The sequence below is a fragment of the Anolis sagrei genome, chromosome 2 (assembly GCF_037176765.1).
Source record: "Anolis sagrei isolate rAnoSag1 chromosome 2, rAnoSag1.mat, whole genome shotgun sequence".
Taxonomy (NCBI): Eukaryota; Metazoa; Chordata; class Lepidosauria; order Squamata; family Dactyloidae; genus Anolis; species Anolis sagrei.
Genome location: NC_090022.1, coordinates 213,775,542 through 213,793,688, shown reverse-complemented (window position 1 = coordinate 213,793,688; position 18,147 = coordinate 213,775,542). Strand labels below are relative to the sequence as shown.

The 18,147-nt window shown below is 38.0% G+C and overlaps 1 protein-coding gene across 5 annotated transcripts in view; it reads right to left on the bottom strand.

Moving 5' to 3' along the window:
• PSIP1 (PC4 and SRSF1 interacting protein 1) overlaps window positions 1-18,147 on the bottom strand; it is a 41,330-nt gene that overhangs the window by 3,625 nt on the left and 19,558 nt on the right. For 4 of the 5 annotated variants that reach the window (XM_060762413.2, XM_060762411.2, XM_060762412.2 and 1 more), the window contains exons 7-15: window positions 17,684-17,746; window positions 16,837-16,936; window positions 14,816-14,891; window positions 11,055-11,283; window positions 10,057-10,172; window positions 5,542-5,597; window positions 3,544-3,614; window positions 1,655-1,756; window positions 1,004-1,223 (exon numbers count right to left, since the gene is read on the bottom strand). In XM_060762413.2, the coding sequence (XP_060618396.2) occupies window positions 1,004-1,223; window positions 1,655-1,756; window positions 3,544-3,614; window positions 5,542-5,597; window positions 10,057-10,172; window positions 11,055-11,283; window positions 14,816-14,891; window positions 16,837-16,936; window positions 17,684-17,746 (1,033 nt within the window). Of the gene's footprint in view, window positions 1-1,003; window positions 1,224-1,654; window positions 1,757-3,543; window positions 3,615-5,541; window positions 5,598-9,564; window positions 9,958-10,056; window positions 10,173-11,054; window positions 11,284-14,815; window positions 14,892-16,836; window positions 16,937-17,683; window positions 17,747-18,147 lie in introns of those variants that run through there. The other variant, XM_067464375.1, reaches the window with a different exon arrangement.

Here is an 18,147-nt window from a genome sequence, read left to right as displayed (position 1 = left end):
GAGACCAGGATGGCTTCATACCTGCTGGCCTTCTGCAGGCAAGTCAAGACCTTCCTCTGGCAGCAAGCATTGGGGAGGTGGAATAGAGAGTTTTAAACGTAGTTTTAATTTATTGTCGAAGGCTTTCATGACCGGAATCACTGGGTTGTTGTAGGTTTTTCGGGCTGTACGGCCATGTTCTAGAAACATTGTCTCATGATGTTTTGCCTGCATCTATGGAAGTCATCCTCAGAGGTTGTGAGGTCATCTCTGGGGATGCCTGCCATAGTTGCACGCAAAACGTCAGGAGACAATGCTTCTAGAACATGGCCATATGGCCCGAAAAATCTACAACAACCCAGTAGTTTTAATTATATTATAATTTTATATCCACACACTACTATTTAATTTTTTTTTAAAAAAATGTATTTTCTCTCGTTTTAAATTGTGATTCGATTTTGCGGTTGGAGTCCCCCATGGGGAGAAAGGCAGGGTGGGTGTAAATAAAACTAATAATAATAATACTGTAGTCAATCCCACCTCCATCCCCACTTAACTGTGATTGACAGGAACCGGTCCCCTGTCACTCAAGAAGCAGCTAACCAATGATTCTCCAAAACTTGTGCAAGTTATCTTCATTGCGAGAGGCATAAATAAGGCCCCTGCTATCATTTCCCCTTATAACCGATTGCTCACATGATGGGGAAGTGAGAACACGACAGGGGAGCAGACCTCCATCCATCACAGTGGCTGACAGGTAAGTGGGGGTTAGGAGACCTTCAGCATCCCTAGATACTCTCTAACTACAAGCATTGTAAACTCATAGCAGTCGTAAATGTATAACTCTCACTTGTGCATTCATAACTACAAAAGAGGATTTCAGCCATCCTACTGAATCTATATTTGCTCTAAGCAGAAAACCACAGTAACCAGATCTGGCATAATAACAGAATCTTAAACCAAGTTTAGTCTGTGCAAAACTATACTCTTAGGCCCATTTCCATGACCTGCACCCTGCAAGTACCTGCTTGCTCTCTCTCCTTCTCAGTTTTCTTGTTTGGTACCTTCTTCCACTGCTCTTTGGTTTTGTTTGCTTCCTCGTGCTGCTTCTGCTCAGCCAGTGACTTATTCAACACTTGAGAAAGAACAGAATCTCCTTCTCCAACAAGAAACATAGTCTTAAATTTGTTGTAGAGCATGGTTGCTTTTTCCATAACAACTTGGCTGACTTTGAACTTCCGTATCTGAAAAGATAAGGGGGAGAAGAGTCTGTCTGCATATCTGTTCAAAGCATCCTGATCTCTAATAAAAACAATCCACTTTACTTTACCTATTATCTCTGAGATGCTTTCCATTAACTGCACTACATCCTAGTTCATTAATAAAATGTTTCAGACACAGAAGGAGCGGTGAGCAACCACAAACATTCGGAAATTAGGAACAAAAGAAACCAGGCGTGGCTACTTGATTTTGCAAAAATGCTTCTAAAATAGTTGATGCTTGATTGGAAGGAGAATCAGAAGAACATTTGTAGATTTTAAAAAATCCGAGGTACAAAAGTGGCTTTTGGTGGTCTGTCTGCAGATTATAAGCCTCCATCTTACGATGTACGTTTTATCAAATATGAAACTGAGATTTTATTATATACTTTACATTACGAAGAGCCACTACTTACTTTCTTAAGTGTTGAAATCATTTCAGCATGCTTCTGAGCCTGTTGCATGGTTACTTGAAGAGAAGCAAGCTCATCCAAAGCTTCAATACATCTGTTTACATTCTAATAAAACAAACCACAAAACATTTACATGGGGGGGGGGGGGGGAGAACCACCATGTTTTGGACATAATGTGTTATGCTTCTTGCAGTTAAAACAGACAGGGCTACAATGTCATTTCACAGTTTCACTGTATGCTCCAATGGTTCAAAAATTTCTATCTGACCTGATTTCCTATACAATCCAGAAAATGGACTATTGCTTATCTGAGTACATTAAGCACTGTAAATAGTAAATTATTTTATTATTAAAATGATGCATGGTGGAATTTTTAGTCATGTTACTGAATTTATGTGTACAATATTCAAGCCCTGCGAACAGTATGCAAATACATTGTACAGGCCAATCCACAATTTGACGTTGTCAAATATTAAGACTTCCAAAAGGAATGAGTGGATTGCAACTAAAGAAAATTTTCAAAACCTGGGAGAAAATCTATTTTTAGAAGAAATGTACCTACACAGCTATCCTTTTCTTCTATGACTTCAACAGCAGTATGTGTGAAGAAGATCTTGGAATCTTCATAGACAACAAGTTAAACATGAGCCAACAATGTGATGCGGCAGCTAAAAAAGCCAAAGGGATTTTGACCTGCATAAAGAGGAGTCTAGTGTCTAGATCCAGGGAAGTCATGCTACCCCTCTATTCTGCCTTGGTCAGACCACACCTGGAATAACACTGTGTACAATTCTGGGCACCGCAATTGAAAGAAGATGTTGACAAGCTGGAATGTGTCCAGAGGAGGGTGACTAAAATGATCAAGGGTTTGGAGAACAAGCCCTATGAGGAGTGGCTGAAAGAGCTGGGCATGTTTAGCCTGCAGAAGAGAAGGCTGAAAGGAGACATGATGGCCATGTATCAATATGTGAGGGGAAGTCATAGGGAGGAGGGAGCAGGCTTGTTTTCTGCTACCCTGGAGACTAGGACACAGAACAATGGCTTCAAACTACAGGAAAGGAGATTCCACCTGAACTTTAGGAAGAACTTCCTAACTGTGAGAGCTGTTCAGCAGTGGAACTCTCTGCCCCAGACTGTGGTGGAGGCACCTTCTTTGGAAGCTTTTAAGCAGAGGCTGGATGGCCATCTGTCAGGGGTGATTTTAATGCAATATTCCTGCTTATTGGCAGGGGGTTGGACTGGATGGCCCACAAGGTCTCTTCCAACGCTATGATACTATGACGTTCTCGTCTAGAAATTAAACCTCATCTATTTAACAAAAACAATAATCTAATAAGGAACATGTCTTAAAGTACAGGTTGAGTGTCCCTTATCCAGAATTCTAAAATAATCAATCTGTAACCAGTATACAGGACTGCTTAGAAAAAGCTTGCTGGCAGTTCCAATTGAAAGCCTGTGTAGTGTTATGGTTTGAGCAATAGATTATAAATCTGGAGAACAGAGTTAAAATCCCCAATTTGCCCTAAAATCCAATAGGTGCCCTTGGCCAAGTTACACTCTCAAAAGGAAGCAACGGCAAACTCTCTCTGATGAAATCTTTCCAAGAAAACCTTGTGATAGATTTGCCTTAGGATCGCATTAAGTTAGACATAACTTGAAGTCACACAAGTATCTAGTTTAACAGATAATGACAAATATTAAGGGTCAGTACTTGTGCTTATTTCTATAATTTTTTCAAACAATTTAATTTCAATTAACATGTAAACACCCAAAGATACTATAAACTTGGGAAATGGCCATTAGATCACCAGCAAGACAAAACTAGAAATTGTTTTGCAGGAAAATTTATTCCCTTTCCCGCAGGAAATTAATGGTTAACACAGTATACTTACAAGATGGTCAATTTGGAGTGAGTTTTTGATTTCTGCATGTATCCTTTGAAGTCTAGAATCCATTGATGTTTCTAAATATTAAAACAAACGCTTTAAAATATTGAACATAGAATTCATTGGGATATAATTTTTTTCACGATTATAGCGTAAATAATGGAAGGAATACAAAAGTGATAATACAAGAAACGAGTAAATTAAGTGCATTATTCTGACTCTCCTAAAATATTATTAAGCAGAATAAGATGGCTGAAATCCAGATGCCAATTGTTTATTCATTCTATTTAAAAAATATTAAATTTTATTAAAACCGATGGGCGCAAAGCAGTCATTTGAAAAACTTACTTTATACAGGCAGTAAAGACAGGTTCTGTAGGTTTGTTCTTAAGTTGAATTTGTATTTAAGTTGTAACAGGTACATTTTAAAGTGTACCATTCTCATATATAATACATTCCGTTTTGGATAGCATAGGGAAGGTGGTGTTTGCTTTGCTGCCTGTGCCACTGTTCAGAAGAGTTCACCTCACTTTCTGTCCCTGTGATAATTGGATTTTGAAAATTGGGGCTTGTTGTGGAAACAAGGATTTGTGATGAAGCTTCTGTGGAGACATCTTTTCCCCATGATAATAACTCTTTCAAGAGTGAATTCCCCTTCCAAGGGGTAGATTCCTCTCACTTCCTGTTGTCTCAACCCTATTCTTAACTATGAGTTGGATGTAAACTATGTAACTATGAGTTGGATGTATTTACATTTTGGATAACATATGGAAGAGTTAATAGCTCTGTAATGTTTCTTTTGCAATCTGTGCACCTGTTCAGAAGATTGCATTTCACTTTCTATCCCATGACAATTAAATTTTCAAATTTTGTGTTGATAAAGTGGTGATAAAATTTCTTACACGAGTATATTTCCCTTCCTGGGGCTAGATTTCCTCTCACTTCTTGTTCTTTCACCCCCGTGTAACTCGGAGTCATATATGTAAGACTTACATATTTATTTATTTATTTATTTGCTTTATTTCTATACCGCATTTTTCAGCCTAATTAGGCGACTCAATGCGGTTTACACAATACAAGTTATCACAACAATATCCTAAGCAATTAAAACACATCATACACAACAGACAAAATCAACAATCATTATATCATAACGCCTCAATAACAAAACAGAATCCGTTCTCATAATCCTTGTACCATTCCTATGTTCAATTACATATATGTAAGTCATATATTTGTAACTTGGGGACTGCCTGTATACTCAAATATAAGTAATAATTTTAGTTGAAAAACCAACCCTCCAAAAACTTTAAGATTGACTGATAATCCAAATGTCAATCTAAGTACTGTATGTTAACTCTTCGCAAAAAAGGAATTGAGTGGTGAAATGCAAGATTAGTCTTCCCAGGAAACCCTAAAAGCAGCACTAACCCTCTCTACTTTCTGCTATGGTGCTGCTTCTGACTCTTTGAATGCCTGGATGGGGAAATTGTGGCACTGGCCAGGAGCAGAAGGCCCCAGGTTGGCACTGGTGCTTCCCCTTCTCCAGGAAATGACTCTTGGCTGATCCATGTTAGCAAAATTCACAATTTTACCTTATTGTGGATAAGCAACATATTCATGTAACCTGCCTCTCATTCCCATTTGCAGCAAGAATTGCTAAATGGAGCTTCGCTTATTTGTTATGATGTGCAAACCTCAAGAAACTCTCTGGCTTACCTCCCTCTCGATAGGTGAGAAAATATTTACTCTAAAGTAAGAGAAATTGGGTTTCTTTCTCAAGCTAATCAGGAGAAGCAGCCAAAGTAGCCAAGGAGCAGAATTCTGTGATTTGTTTAGGCACTACTTTCTACTTTTTACAAACAGGAGACAGTACACAGCACACACAGGCACACTGGTTTGTCCCTAATATGATGGAATTCCCTTGAATTCCTATATGTTGTGACATTTCAATATAGACAGTTAATTACAGAAAATATTTTTAGGCAGATTTTGACTACTGACCTCTTTTTTTCTCCATCTTCTTAGCTTCTGGTTTCTTGCTTTCTTCCTTGTTTTGCCTTTCAAAAGTTTTCAACAACTTATTATAGTTTATCAAATTATGAAATGGTATCCTATGATACACAGTAAACAATGCAGAATTCAAAGTATAAAGAACCTGATAATTTTAAAAAAAAACCCACTTTGTGTGCAAAATTCACCAGATATGCTTGCTGTCTTTAAATTTTGTTAATTTAATATGAAATTAAAATTTTGGAAATGACTTAAATTGGAATTTTGCCTTCCTTCTAATAGTCCCTTACTGCATTGTCGGCTTATTTCATGATCTCACCATTTATGCCGATAAATGTGTCACATATCAAGGAGTAAAAAAAATAAAATTGTTTAGTTAACTTCAATTTAGGCTTAAACCGCATTGAGTCGCCTGTTTGGGCTGAAAAATGCGGTATAGAAATAAAGCAAATAAATTTAATTGAAGTTATTTTTATGTCATTTTGTTTCAGAATCATACAGTAACTGGTTTAGCATATCTGAGCTAAAAAAACTAGGAGGTAAATCATAGATGTTAAAGTTTTACATAATTTGTGAAATAGAACAAGAAATTAGTAAAAAAAATATTCCTGATATGATTTGTGTGTGCACCATGATTTAAATTCTCAATACTGAAAAGTTTCTACCCATTTCTCCTGTTCCCTTCTGGCCTAGGATCCAATATGGAAAAAAAATGGTTCAGGAAAAAGAGCTTAATTTATGTTTTTGCTCATTATAGTAACTTCCCAAAAGTATTTAATATTAAAACGAACAGAAAACTTGGGGCACTTCCAAGACTTAACAGATTTATTTCAGTAAGCACTGTGAATTAGAATCCACTTTCTCAGATTCATGATGGAGTACAATGATCAAGCTTTGGTACATGTGCAAAATGGTGTGGTTATGCAGTGGTATTGAAATGAATCAAGACACAAGAAATGACAACTGCATTAATATCACTGGTGATCCACAAAGGACAGCTTTAACTTAACTCGATGTATTGGACCAAAGCCGCATCAACATATCAAAGGGGCCTCAACTTAGCACCTCTCCTTTGCTACCCAAAATACATGAACCAGCCAGGAAGACTTAGTCTTTCAGGTTTTTATATCACCACTGTTGAGGGGATCTGGATAAAAGGATTTAATGTTCAGGTCATATACCAGTAATATTCCATGCTCACTTTCTGAGTAAGTCATGACTTATCCATAACCCCCTAGAAAATAACATCCTATCCAAAGATACGGGTATACTCTACATCAACAGCCCACACAGGATGGAGTACAAAAAGTACGAAAGCATTCAGCCGAGTAAATTACAGAAAAAATGGAGAAAGGGACCTGCAATTCAAGGCAGACAAAGAGACAGCACAGGAACACATCATTATTTTAATAGAATCCAGGTCTCAAGGTCCAGATGAATTGCATTCAGGAACAGAAAAGGAATTTGCCAATTTATTTTGAGAGCTTCCATCTCTATTTCATAGCTCTTGGAAAACACTTGAGGCTCCTGCGGAATAGAGCTGAGCAGATGTTCCCAAATAAAAAAGAATCTATGAGCTTCTCATCAAAACCAGATAAGGTTGAAGATGAGATCATTGAACAGTCTGTGATCATTACTTTAAGAAAATTATTGAAAACACTGAACCTTTCCAGAAAGCAACTAATATGTTAGGGGTCTGGGCAAAAGCCCCAAGAACAACAATACATAAAGTGTTTAGTTTGGAGAACAGAAGATACGGTGCAATAGAAAACTCCAAACATCCAAAGTGCCATCACACACAAAAAGAGACAGGTTTGTTTGTCCACTGCTCCAGGGGGTAGAACAATGAAAATACTCAAATTATAAGAAAGATGTGAATATTGATTGAAGTTAGAACTATTGTACATACTCATGGATAAGTCGACTCCATGTATAATTTGAATGTGACCCATGGCATTCTACAGAGGAAAACACCATGTCACTGCAGGAAATCAATTGTTTGTGGCAGCCTCCGCCACCACCCAGGCATTCAAAGGCCAAGTGGTGCCACAGTGGAGAGATTAGGGAGGTTGATGCTTTTTTTATGTCCACCTAGGACAGACTAAACCCTTGCCTTTCCCCATTTTACTCAATGATGTGAATGATTCTCTTTTTAAAGTGTTAAGACGTAATAAGACAAAACAGCTTTTTGGAGGTTTATTTTTTGACGGAAATTTCTAGTTGGTAAGTAGGTCAATATTGAGTGCAGAAAGACCTTTGAAATCAGAACTGTCTCAGGCAGCTTGTAGAACATGCTACGGCAGTCATGTTGGGTCTCTCCTTGGCTGGTTTCAACTATACATTGAAAACAACTTCATGGCAGAAAGGAAGAGGCAGTTTTGTGTCTTAGTTATCCACAAGGGCAAAGCCCACTTTCTTGATTTCCCTGTGATAGTGAATTTCTCTGTGGTGGCATCCAGATTTAATATTTCAGGTAGACTGAACCATTAGCTCACTTAAAGCTTCAAGATGTATGTATGGTTTTAGAGCTTCTGTTGTTCTTCTCCACCAAAGGGGCTTTCCCCCCACATTTCCACAAAAAAAAACCCCAAAAAAAAACCCCAGGAAAATCTTCCCAAAGGGGTTCAGTTATTGACAACAGACACTGAAGAAGTACTCAAAACACAAATATAGGAGGAATGCATGTTGATATCAGGAGTATGTTGGTGACAACAGACCCCCAACCTCTGGATAATTGTTCCCAGCAATTCTGTATATATCTTCTCTTTTATGGGGGTCATCTCACACCTTTCTCCTAGCTGCTGTGGTCATGTCAGCCTCCTCTAGGCTACTGGTGTGTGTGTGTGTAGGAGCTGCCAATATCTGTTCAGTCAAAGATAACATCTGTAGACAGCCTTGGTTCAGATGGTGCCATGCTGGCTCTCAATGGAACTGGGGACTTATTTGGGGTGGCAGCAAAACCGTGGGGCTAGGCATGCAGAGAACAAATGGGAAGTACAACATGCCAGTGTGCTGTAGTGGTTTGAGCATTCAGTGATAACACTGGAGAGCTCAGTCATGGAAAGTAATTCTCTTTCAGCTTTAGAGGAAGGCAATGGCAAATCCCTTTTGAACAAATCTTTTCAAGAAAATCCCATGAAATCAGAAATGACTTGAAGGCACAAAACGCAAGATGGAAAATGCTTCTTCTACTACTCTTTTTTCCCCCTGCATCTGTTTCCTTTTCTACCCCCCCCCCTTTTTTTGAAAGAGTCTCGCATTTGTCTTCTCTGCTGACGAGAGGACGAAAACCGTGAGGTGACATCTCTTCCAGAAAGAAACCAACCTCTGTTTTTTGTTTTTGGAGAAGGCAGAGGACATCCCAAAGAAACTAGATGCCCACAAATTAAGTCTAGTAACAATGACCTGAACACAGCCAATGAGATCTTAAGAGTCTACATATATGAATAAGCTAATTAACTAGTGGTGTGTATAGTTCCATTTTTTTCTTAACAAAAAAAAGAGTATACATTTGAACAAACCTTCCTGACAACAAAATATATTACTATAGCCTTGTAGAGGCAATTAACAGCCTCAGTCTTAGTTTGGATGCCAGAATGTTTATGATCAGTGTTAAAAATTCCATGGTTATTTTATTTTGTTCCTTTAAAGTTTTTCTTTTTCACTTCAATTTTCAGACCACATTTTTTTGTAAAATGCTTGAATACTAAATTCCACCATGATTCTGAGGAAACAGATTGTGATCTATAAAAACTCACATTAAAATACATTACTATTTTAATGATGCCATGAGATTTTTCTCCTTTTTCTTGTTCACATTAATTTCAATTCCCAATTAGTGTTCATTAATTAATTATTTAGCAATGTAGATTTATTAATAAACAGAGTATTGTAACACAACATATACATCACCTTGAGCTACTACCCCAGTCTTTGGAAGTAAAAAATATATTTGCAAGGAGCTCTTCGTTGCCAGATCTGATTATCTTTTAACAAAAAGACAATCAGACAAAGTATGGTTGAATGTTATTTATTTATGAAAATACGTATATCCTGACCTGTTTGAGGACCTCAGGGTGGCTTACAATAAAATCAATTTAGAACAATGAACGAGAACTCGTAATTTAATATCCTAAACATCATACAATCTAAAACCAGTTGAAACATTCAAAAATAATGCAGCCATTGCAGGTTTGCAGCCTGGATGAAATCAATTAGTCCTGAAGGCTTTAACAAAAAGCCAAGTTTTATTGACTTGGCAACTAAATGATACTGATCTTGGCACAGATCGAGCCTTGAAATGGAGGTTATTCCACAACTAGGATGCCACCGCGAAGAAGGTCCTCTTCCATGTCCTCCCATAATCTATTTCCTTTTCTAGTGGGCTCCTCCAATAGATCTCAATTTCTGGACAGTCACAAAGAAAGAAAGAGGCATTCCCTCAAGTATCGAGGGCCTTTTATTTCAAATGAGGTAATCACATTCAATATCAACACTTATACTCACAAATCTCCTTCCACCTGATCTTCCTGTTTACGTTTTCTTTCTGCTCCTTCTCGCTCATGCTGGGTTTTTAAAATATTCCTTCTATGGGGCCCTTGAACATTTCTTCCTTTTTTCTTCTATTCCATATTAATTTTGAATAGAAGGATACAACATTTTTATTATCTGCCCTTGATCAATCTAGTTCAACATCTAACTCAGATGAGTGCTTAATTAATAAGAAATCATGCATGAAGGTAAGGCTCATAAAAGAAATAATAACAATATTTTGCTCATACAGTTGATCCCTTATATTTCCTTAAGCACAGAAAAAAAATCACATGCATTCAAGGCATCTGGAAACTGAGTTGCTGTTAAGTGCTGGGGTGTACCCTCATAGCTAGTCAATAGCTGGGGGGTTCCCAGCCAGAAAATGCTGTGTATTTTGCTGGAGATCTTGGACGGCAACAACTCCCCCACTCTAGCTTTAAAACTATGAGCAAAATAGCCAAAAATATTTCCAATCCCTAGCCTGCATTATGATAAAACATGAAGACTGAATGCTTCTCTTTTCTCTCTTCCACCCACTCCTCCACCCTCAGCCTTCAATCAATGACTATCACTCAGCCTAACCTAATTTGTAGAATTGCTATAAGAAAGGTGGGAGATGACACACAGTGTCCTAAAATCCTCAGATATAAGGATAACAATTCACATGTTTTCACTCAACATAACAAAGCCAAATGTTCCTATTTCAAGAGATCAGAGTCTGCTTCAGTATGCTTAGTCATTAATTCAACCTCCATCATAAATGCAAGTATTCAGTCTTCTCATTTTGTCATAAGATCAACTAGGTCTTGGAAGTTTTTACTACTTTGTTTATTGTTCTTAACTTGAAAACAGCCTAAGATTACACTCATGCACTACTACTTTGTTTTATTAACAAAATACAGACCTAGCCAAAGAATTAATAGTTATACATGAAAAAGAATTATCCCCTGCCTAATGGGATGTACACATACCTTACTCCCTTCCTGGTCATCTCCATCTTCTTCAGAGTCTGAGGCTGATGCTGATCCCACTTTAGTGGTGGTTTTCTTTTTCGTCTCAACTTCTTTTTTCCCTTCTTTTTTCTCTGGGTCCTTTCTTACTTTGTCTTCTTCTTCCCGTTGACTCTCTTCATCTCTTTTCTGTTTTTTAGGCAGTTTTTCATCAACTCCCTTTCGCTTGGTCTTATCTTCCTCATCAACACTAAAAAAAATCCCCAAAACAAAATAAACTTTCTTTCATTGTCTAGTTACCTCAAAAGTCTCCCTTTTGCTATGACAATGTCCCTTGAAAGTGAACTTCTACAGGGACGTCTAAGAGATTATCACACAAAACAACATTTTAATGAAGCCTATGGAGTTACCAGTTAATTTGTGATAACACCAAAGAACAAATGGAGGTGCTAACTGCACAAAATAGTACCTCGATATAAGGAGTGTATAGTTCACTGATTTACCACCCAGGGACAAAAGAACACTATTCTCAATTTCCCAAGCAGTATGGTTTTAAAATATATAGTCTGCACATGGAGCCTTGTGTACATATTATATTTCAACTGTTTTTAAGCTGGCTTTCCTCAAAGCTATCAGGGCAGCATATGACTAAGTTAACAAAACACAAACAGAAAATAAACACCCAGGCACAGAACAGAGCAGCATGCAAGAACAACATATGTTTTCACAAAAACAGATTGCACCCATCATATATAATATATTAAACTTCTACACTGATAAAATTAGTTAGGAAAGGAAAATCCAACTGAAAGAATCATAATGCCTTTATAGAAATCAATGGTTTAAATACTTCATTCTGAACCAGTTATGGGGTCTCAAAAAAGGATATTGTAGAACTGGAAAAGATAGGGAGCAGGCCAGTGATCAAGGAGCTCATGGAAATCTATGCTAAGAAAACTCAAAATATTTGGGATCTTATAGATTAGAAAAATGGCAGGTAATAGGAGACATGGTAAGAGTATTTCAGATCGTGCACAGTATATAAAAGTGAGTGGAGAGAGAGATATTTTAATTCCTGTCCTAATATTATCTAAGTAACTCTACAGTGCAAGTTTCAAGAGAGAAAGAATGGACTGTTTCTTCACATAGCACACTATCACAGAATTGAATTTGTGTTGTCGAAGGCTTTCGTGGCCGGAATCACTGGATTGCTGTGAATTTTCCGCTGTATGGCCATGTTCCAAAAGCATTCTCTCCTGACGTTTCATCTACATCTATGGCAGGCATTCTCAGAGGTTGAGAGGTCTGTTGCAAACTAGGCAAGTGAAGTTTATATATCCGTGGAATGTCCAGAATTTTTGTCTGCTTGAGGCAGATGTGAATGTTGCAATTGGCCACCTTGATTAGCACTGAATGGCCTAGCAGCTTCAAAGCCTGGGGGATTCTTTGTTAGGAGATGTTAGCTGGCCCTGATTGTTTCTTGTCTGAAAACTCTAAAATCAGGACAGTAAATAAGGAGCAACTCAGAAAACAGGAATTCCAGACAAGGTGGCCAACTGCAACTGTCACGCCCGCCTCAAACAGACTAGAGTTCTTTCTTTCACCCTCAACATTCCAGATATATAAATTTAACTTGCCAAGTTTCCAACATACCTCTCAACCTCTGAGGATGCCTGCCATAGATGTGGGCGAAACGTCAGGAGGGAATGCTTCTGGAGCATGGCCATACAGCTTGGAAAACTCACAGTAACCCAGAATTGAATTTGTTTCCACAAGTTCAACTGAATGCCACTAATTGAAATGGCTTTGAAACAAAATTAAATTAATTAATGGAAAACAAGATCCTCCCTATGATCACATGTCAATTTATTCCAGGTGGTGGTGGTCGGGAAAATGTCAGAGAGCCTCAACTGAGGAACAAAGTTTTTAGCCAGTGCCTTCTGACATGGGTGGGCAATGTGAGACTTTTCACATGCTAGCAGGCTGCAGACCAAGACCTTCAGGAGGCACACATTGAATTTCCTGTGATAAAAGATGATCCTTTAGGGACTTAAGTCCCAGGCAGTGTAGGGCTATCATTAACTAGTTGCTCTGTCAGTTATATCCAGAAATGAGTGGTCAACTGCAGTCACACTTTGGGTCTGTGTAGGTTAGGTGGGTGACGTTCCCCAAACCTCGAGGAAGTAACCTCATTCACCCCCTTCCCTTTAATGTGCAGCAAGTTCATCTGATGAATTTTCTGTCGCTTAATCTATATAAAAATTATACTCTACTGCCATTTTCTCATTCAGTTCATTCCCTCTTTTTCATATTGGTAATCCTTCAACATGCATATCACCTGGTGCCAGTTCCCACAGTTACAAACATTCAATTTACATATGACTCATAGTCAAGAACAGGAATGAGACAACAGGAAGTGAGAGAAATCTACCCCTCTGAAGGGAAATTGGTTCCTGGAAGAGTTATTATGGGAAAAAGGTGTCTCAACTGAAGCTTTATCCTCAATCCTTGATTCCACAATAAACCAAAGTTTTCCAAAATCCAATTTTCAGAAGGACAGAAGTGAGGTGAAATTTTCTGAATAGGTGTAAAAACAGCAAAAGAAGCACGACTGGGGTGGTGACCCTTCCCTATGCTATCCAAAGCTTATCTATCCATCCATCCATCCATCTATCTCTGGAGTTACATTTTAAAATGTACCTGTTACTTACAAATTCAACTTAAGAACAAACCTGTTCATAACTTGGGGACTGCCTGTATTAGTAAAGCACTCCATGGAACAAAAGGTGCTTCTCAAAATATGTGTGAGGGCATAGAATCCACATGTGGGATTGTAGAGACCATGAGGAATAGGCAAGACGTATTTGACATAATTTATATTAGTTAGTAACCTGGTTTCTGAATTTTACTCTGAATCTTCAAAAGCAGTCTTAAGCACAACTACTGCAATACTAGTGATCAAAGGGTTGCAATTGAAGCACTAGCCTCAGCCATCCCAAGGAGACGAGCTACAGTTTCTCAGCTCCAGTATTTGAAGTTGGACCTTCATAGTAGGAGTCAAGGAAATGCAGTATTCTCAATTTCTAACTCAGACAGACTAGTCAAAAGTATACCCTATTGAAAATTGGTCAGAATTTTAGAATATGCACACCGCTTCTGATACTCTCCTGATACCAGGATAATCCATGCAGTTTTCTTACTAAAACTATGCCCTGAAGCCATAATGAAAATGACCAGGTTACCAGTTTTATACATTCAGGCTGGAGTTGAATTCTAATACTCATGGCCTCAAAGGGGATGTATTTTCAAGTGGCCCCTACTTAAAATCCGACTAGAATTAAGAAACGGTTTCACAGCTGCCTTCTTCAAGACAGCTGGTAATTCTTCACACAACAAACACCTTCTGGACTCAGCCTGGCACTGACTTTTACAAGGAATCCAAAATGGCAAGGATCCAGAGATCAGGCAATCTTGTATGGTTCCAGAGGATTCTCTGCAATGGCATGCAGCTGACTTAGAAACTGAAAAATTCAGAAAAGGCCTTTAGCAGAAGGCATACAGGAATTTGCTTTGAAAAACTGATGTAAGATAGGTTATAAAGGTGAACAAAGGTTCGCCAGGGATACACTTGCACCATCAAATAAAGACAGATTAGTTCACTCACATAAATAGCTAGCTGCTGTATTTATAATCTATGAAATTTCTGCAATATTGTGCTGTTAATTTTCCAAGAGAAATTACTTGATTCAAGATTACTTGATTAAAATCTTTAAAACTCTTACGTGTCGCTTTCAGGAGGACCGGTTGGTTTTATCAACTTTGGTCGCCCTCTAGGTTTTGGAATCTTCGCTTCAGTAGCTATTTCATTAAAAAGATAGTTTTATTAAATATCACTACATCAGTTTAAATGTAATTGATCATCAAGAGACAAGACAGGCAATTAGAGTAGCATTATGAATCCCCAGAGCTCAATTTGAAATTTGAATTCTTTCCTCAGAAATACTAACTACAAAGCAAACAAGTGATTAAACCCAATATGGTGTGATTTCCATTTTCCCACCTAAAGACAACTAGATTCTGTCCTTAAAATGCTAGTTCATTCAGTTTTATATATTCATGCCGATAAATCTTTATGCAGCAAAACGTTTTGTCCACTATTATTTTATGATCCCAGCAGAGATCATAAGGTGCTATATTAGTACCTGAAGGAGATTAAAAAATTCTGGAGAGGTTGCAGAAAAGAAGAGCTAAAAGTCCTACTACAACGGTCGAACACTCTGCCTTGTGAGTGCGGTGGAAACTCCTTCCTTGGAAACTTTTAAACAGACTGGATGGCCATCTGTTGGGGGTGATTTGATTGTGCTTTTCCTGCATGGCAGGGAGTTGGACTAGATGGTCCATATGGTCTCTTCCAACCTGATTATTCTATGATTCTATGTTGCTACTTCTATTGCCACATGGGATTTCAGCTGCAGCATTTAGAGCAGCAGTGAGCAAAGCACAGCCTTACAAATCTTGTTGGGCCGCAATGAATAATTGGCTATGCTGGCAATTGTATTGCTGGGAGCTGAGATCCAGCAATATCTCAAGAGTCGCTCTTTGCCATCTGTTGATTGAGGCACTCAAGATTCAAGAAGGGAGAGGCCTGACAGAAGACATATGTTAAACTAAGCCCATGTTGAGGGCTACAGAATGCTTCACTAAAAATTCTTTTTACAATCAAGTCCTACAAAACGGCTTGAATCCATCCATCAGTTCCAACTTGAATACATCTACGAAATAAACAAGTTAGCTTTCATAAGGCTTATCAAATTCCCATTGATTTAAAGGGTGTACTTGAGTTGGAACTAACAATTGGATTTAGGATATTATTGTTAGCAAAATCAAGGAATTTGCCAAACAAATTATGTTCAACTGAGGTATCATGTTCATTTTAGCAGGAAGGACAATTATTTTTATATTAAGTTTTGTCTCTCATGAGTATAAGGCATTATTAGGGAATGTGTAGCTTTGACAATCTGAAATGGTCTTAGAATAATACTGTTCTAGAACAGACTGATAAATACTCATACAACAATATGCTGAAGCATATATTGCAGAGCTCTAGCTTGCCAAGTTCCAGGGACTACTTATTATTAAACTGTGGGTCCTGACCCCAAATGAGGTGCCCTTAGCTCAATGTTGGGATTGCAAAGAATTTGGCAACAGTAAACGTTTTCTGAATGCTACCTAGTGGCTGTTTTAGAAATCTACATGAATCTGTTGTGTAGTGTTTACCATGGACTCTGCAGAAGATGCTTCAGCTGTACTTCATAAAAAGCAAACTCAGCCTGTTTAGCAAGGCTGGCAAATGCTGATTTTTTAACAGTCAATGTTTGGTTTTTAAACCTGTTTTATATACCGATATACCTGGGGCCACATAAAAATGTACTGGACCAAAACGGATTGCGAGTAGGAAAGTTCAAGAAACTCTGTTTTAGAGCAAACACTTTTATAACTTATGTGCTTTCTCTATTGAAGTAATTTATTCCCCTTAAAATGCTTACATTTGATTTAGCAGGATTTTGAAATTTTGCTACATAAAATGAATTATCCCACAAATCAAGAAACAAAAGTTCCTGTTCAAGTACAATTGCCAAGTTCATAAGTCTAAGAAGAGGCTTTCTAGAAAGTTGATGTCAGTGTGATGTTGTCCATGAATTCTCCCTCCTGAATAATGCTAATTTTGAAAGCATAGGACTGAAAGACAAAGATGAGCCTTGATGTTTAAATAATAAGGAACTCTTTAGTAACTGAATCTTACCAGCTGGCCTTCCTCTTTTAGGGCTTGATTTTGGAACTGTAACCACTGCAACTGTGGTTGCCGCCACTGCTGCCTCTTCAAGTTCTGCTTGTTTTTCAGCCTGCATTAAAACAGTTACTTCATATGAATTTGACTTAATTTAGGTGGCTGAAAGACATTAAAATGCTCCACAATTATATACAGCATCTCTTAGATTGCAAATAATCTTACCAAGACATAATCTGAATAGAGGCCTGTACAACCTGTGGCTCTCCCAAGTGCTTGGGACTCCAAATCCCAGAAGCCCTCGTCTGCTTGTCTAAAGATTAGGAATTCTGGGAGCTGGAGAAAGTATGTTGGGGCAGATGGGGCAATGCCAATCTTGTGCTGAAAAATCTATACATTGGCTGGATGCCGGGATGGGAATCTGCTCATGAAAAGATGCTCCCAGTATTTCCCTATGGAGAGAGAATGGAGGACATTTCCACAGATCCTCCCTCTTATCTGAAAATACATTCTAAACAGTCTGGGATAGAACAAAAATGTGAAGCAATGGCTCTAGCTCATCAGGACAATTTTTCCATTTCTGCTCATTAAAATTCTTGTCCACAAAAAGGGTCCTCCTAGGTGTGGAAAGATGACAATGGATTCAATTCACTATGCCTCGGGTTTGTTTAGGAGGAGGGACAAGATAAAACATAATTATTTCTCAAGTAGGATTATTCTCTTTAAATATGAGTTTCATGGATATATGCAAATTATACAAAAGGACTTCCATTTTTGGCACTGCTAAGTAACGGCATATCCCCAGTTACACTTTTGTTTTTATTAATATAGCTCCACGATAAATCAAATGAGAAATTAGTACCTTTCTTTTTCTCCCCCTTCTTGCAACCTTGGGAACAGGTTCATCACTTGTTTTTTCCACATCCTGCACAAAAGAAAATTATCTAAACCATTTTGAAATTCAAAATTTCACTATTATTCACCTTCAACAACAACAAAACAAAAAGACTCCCTCTTTATTTCAAAGTTATCCAGAGCAACATGCTGTCTTAAATTTTAAAAATCTGCAGGAATTACCAACTGGACTCATACCACAGCCTCACAATCTCTTAGTAGGAAGCAAATATGGATGCCCACTATTTACACATCCCTAATCTTCCTGCCGATGATATGGTCAGAATTCAAAGAACTGGGGAACATGTGATGCCATGAACACTTCAGATATTGTTTTCTGAATCAGGAGACCATATATTAGATAGCAAATTACTTTTGAAACAGAGAAAAGTTTCCAAGCACTTTATGCTACACCTTTTCTAACACTACCAG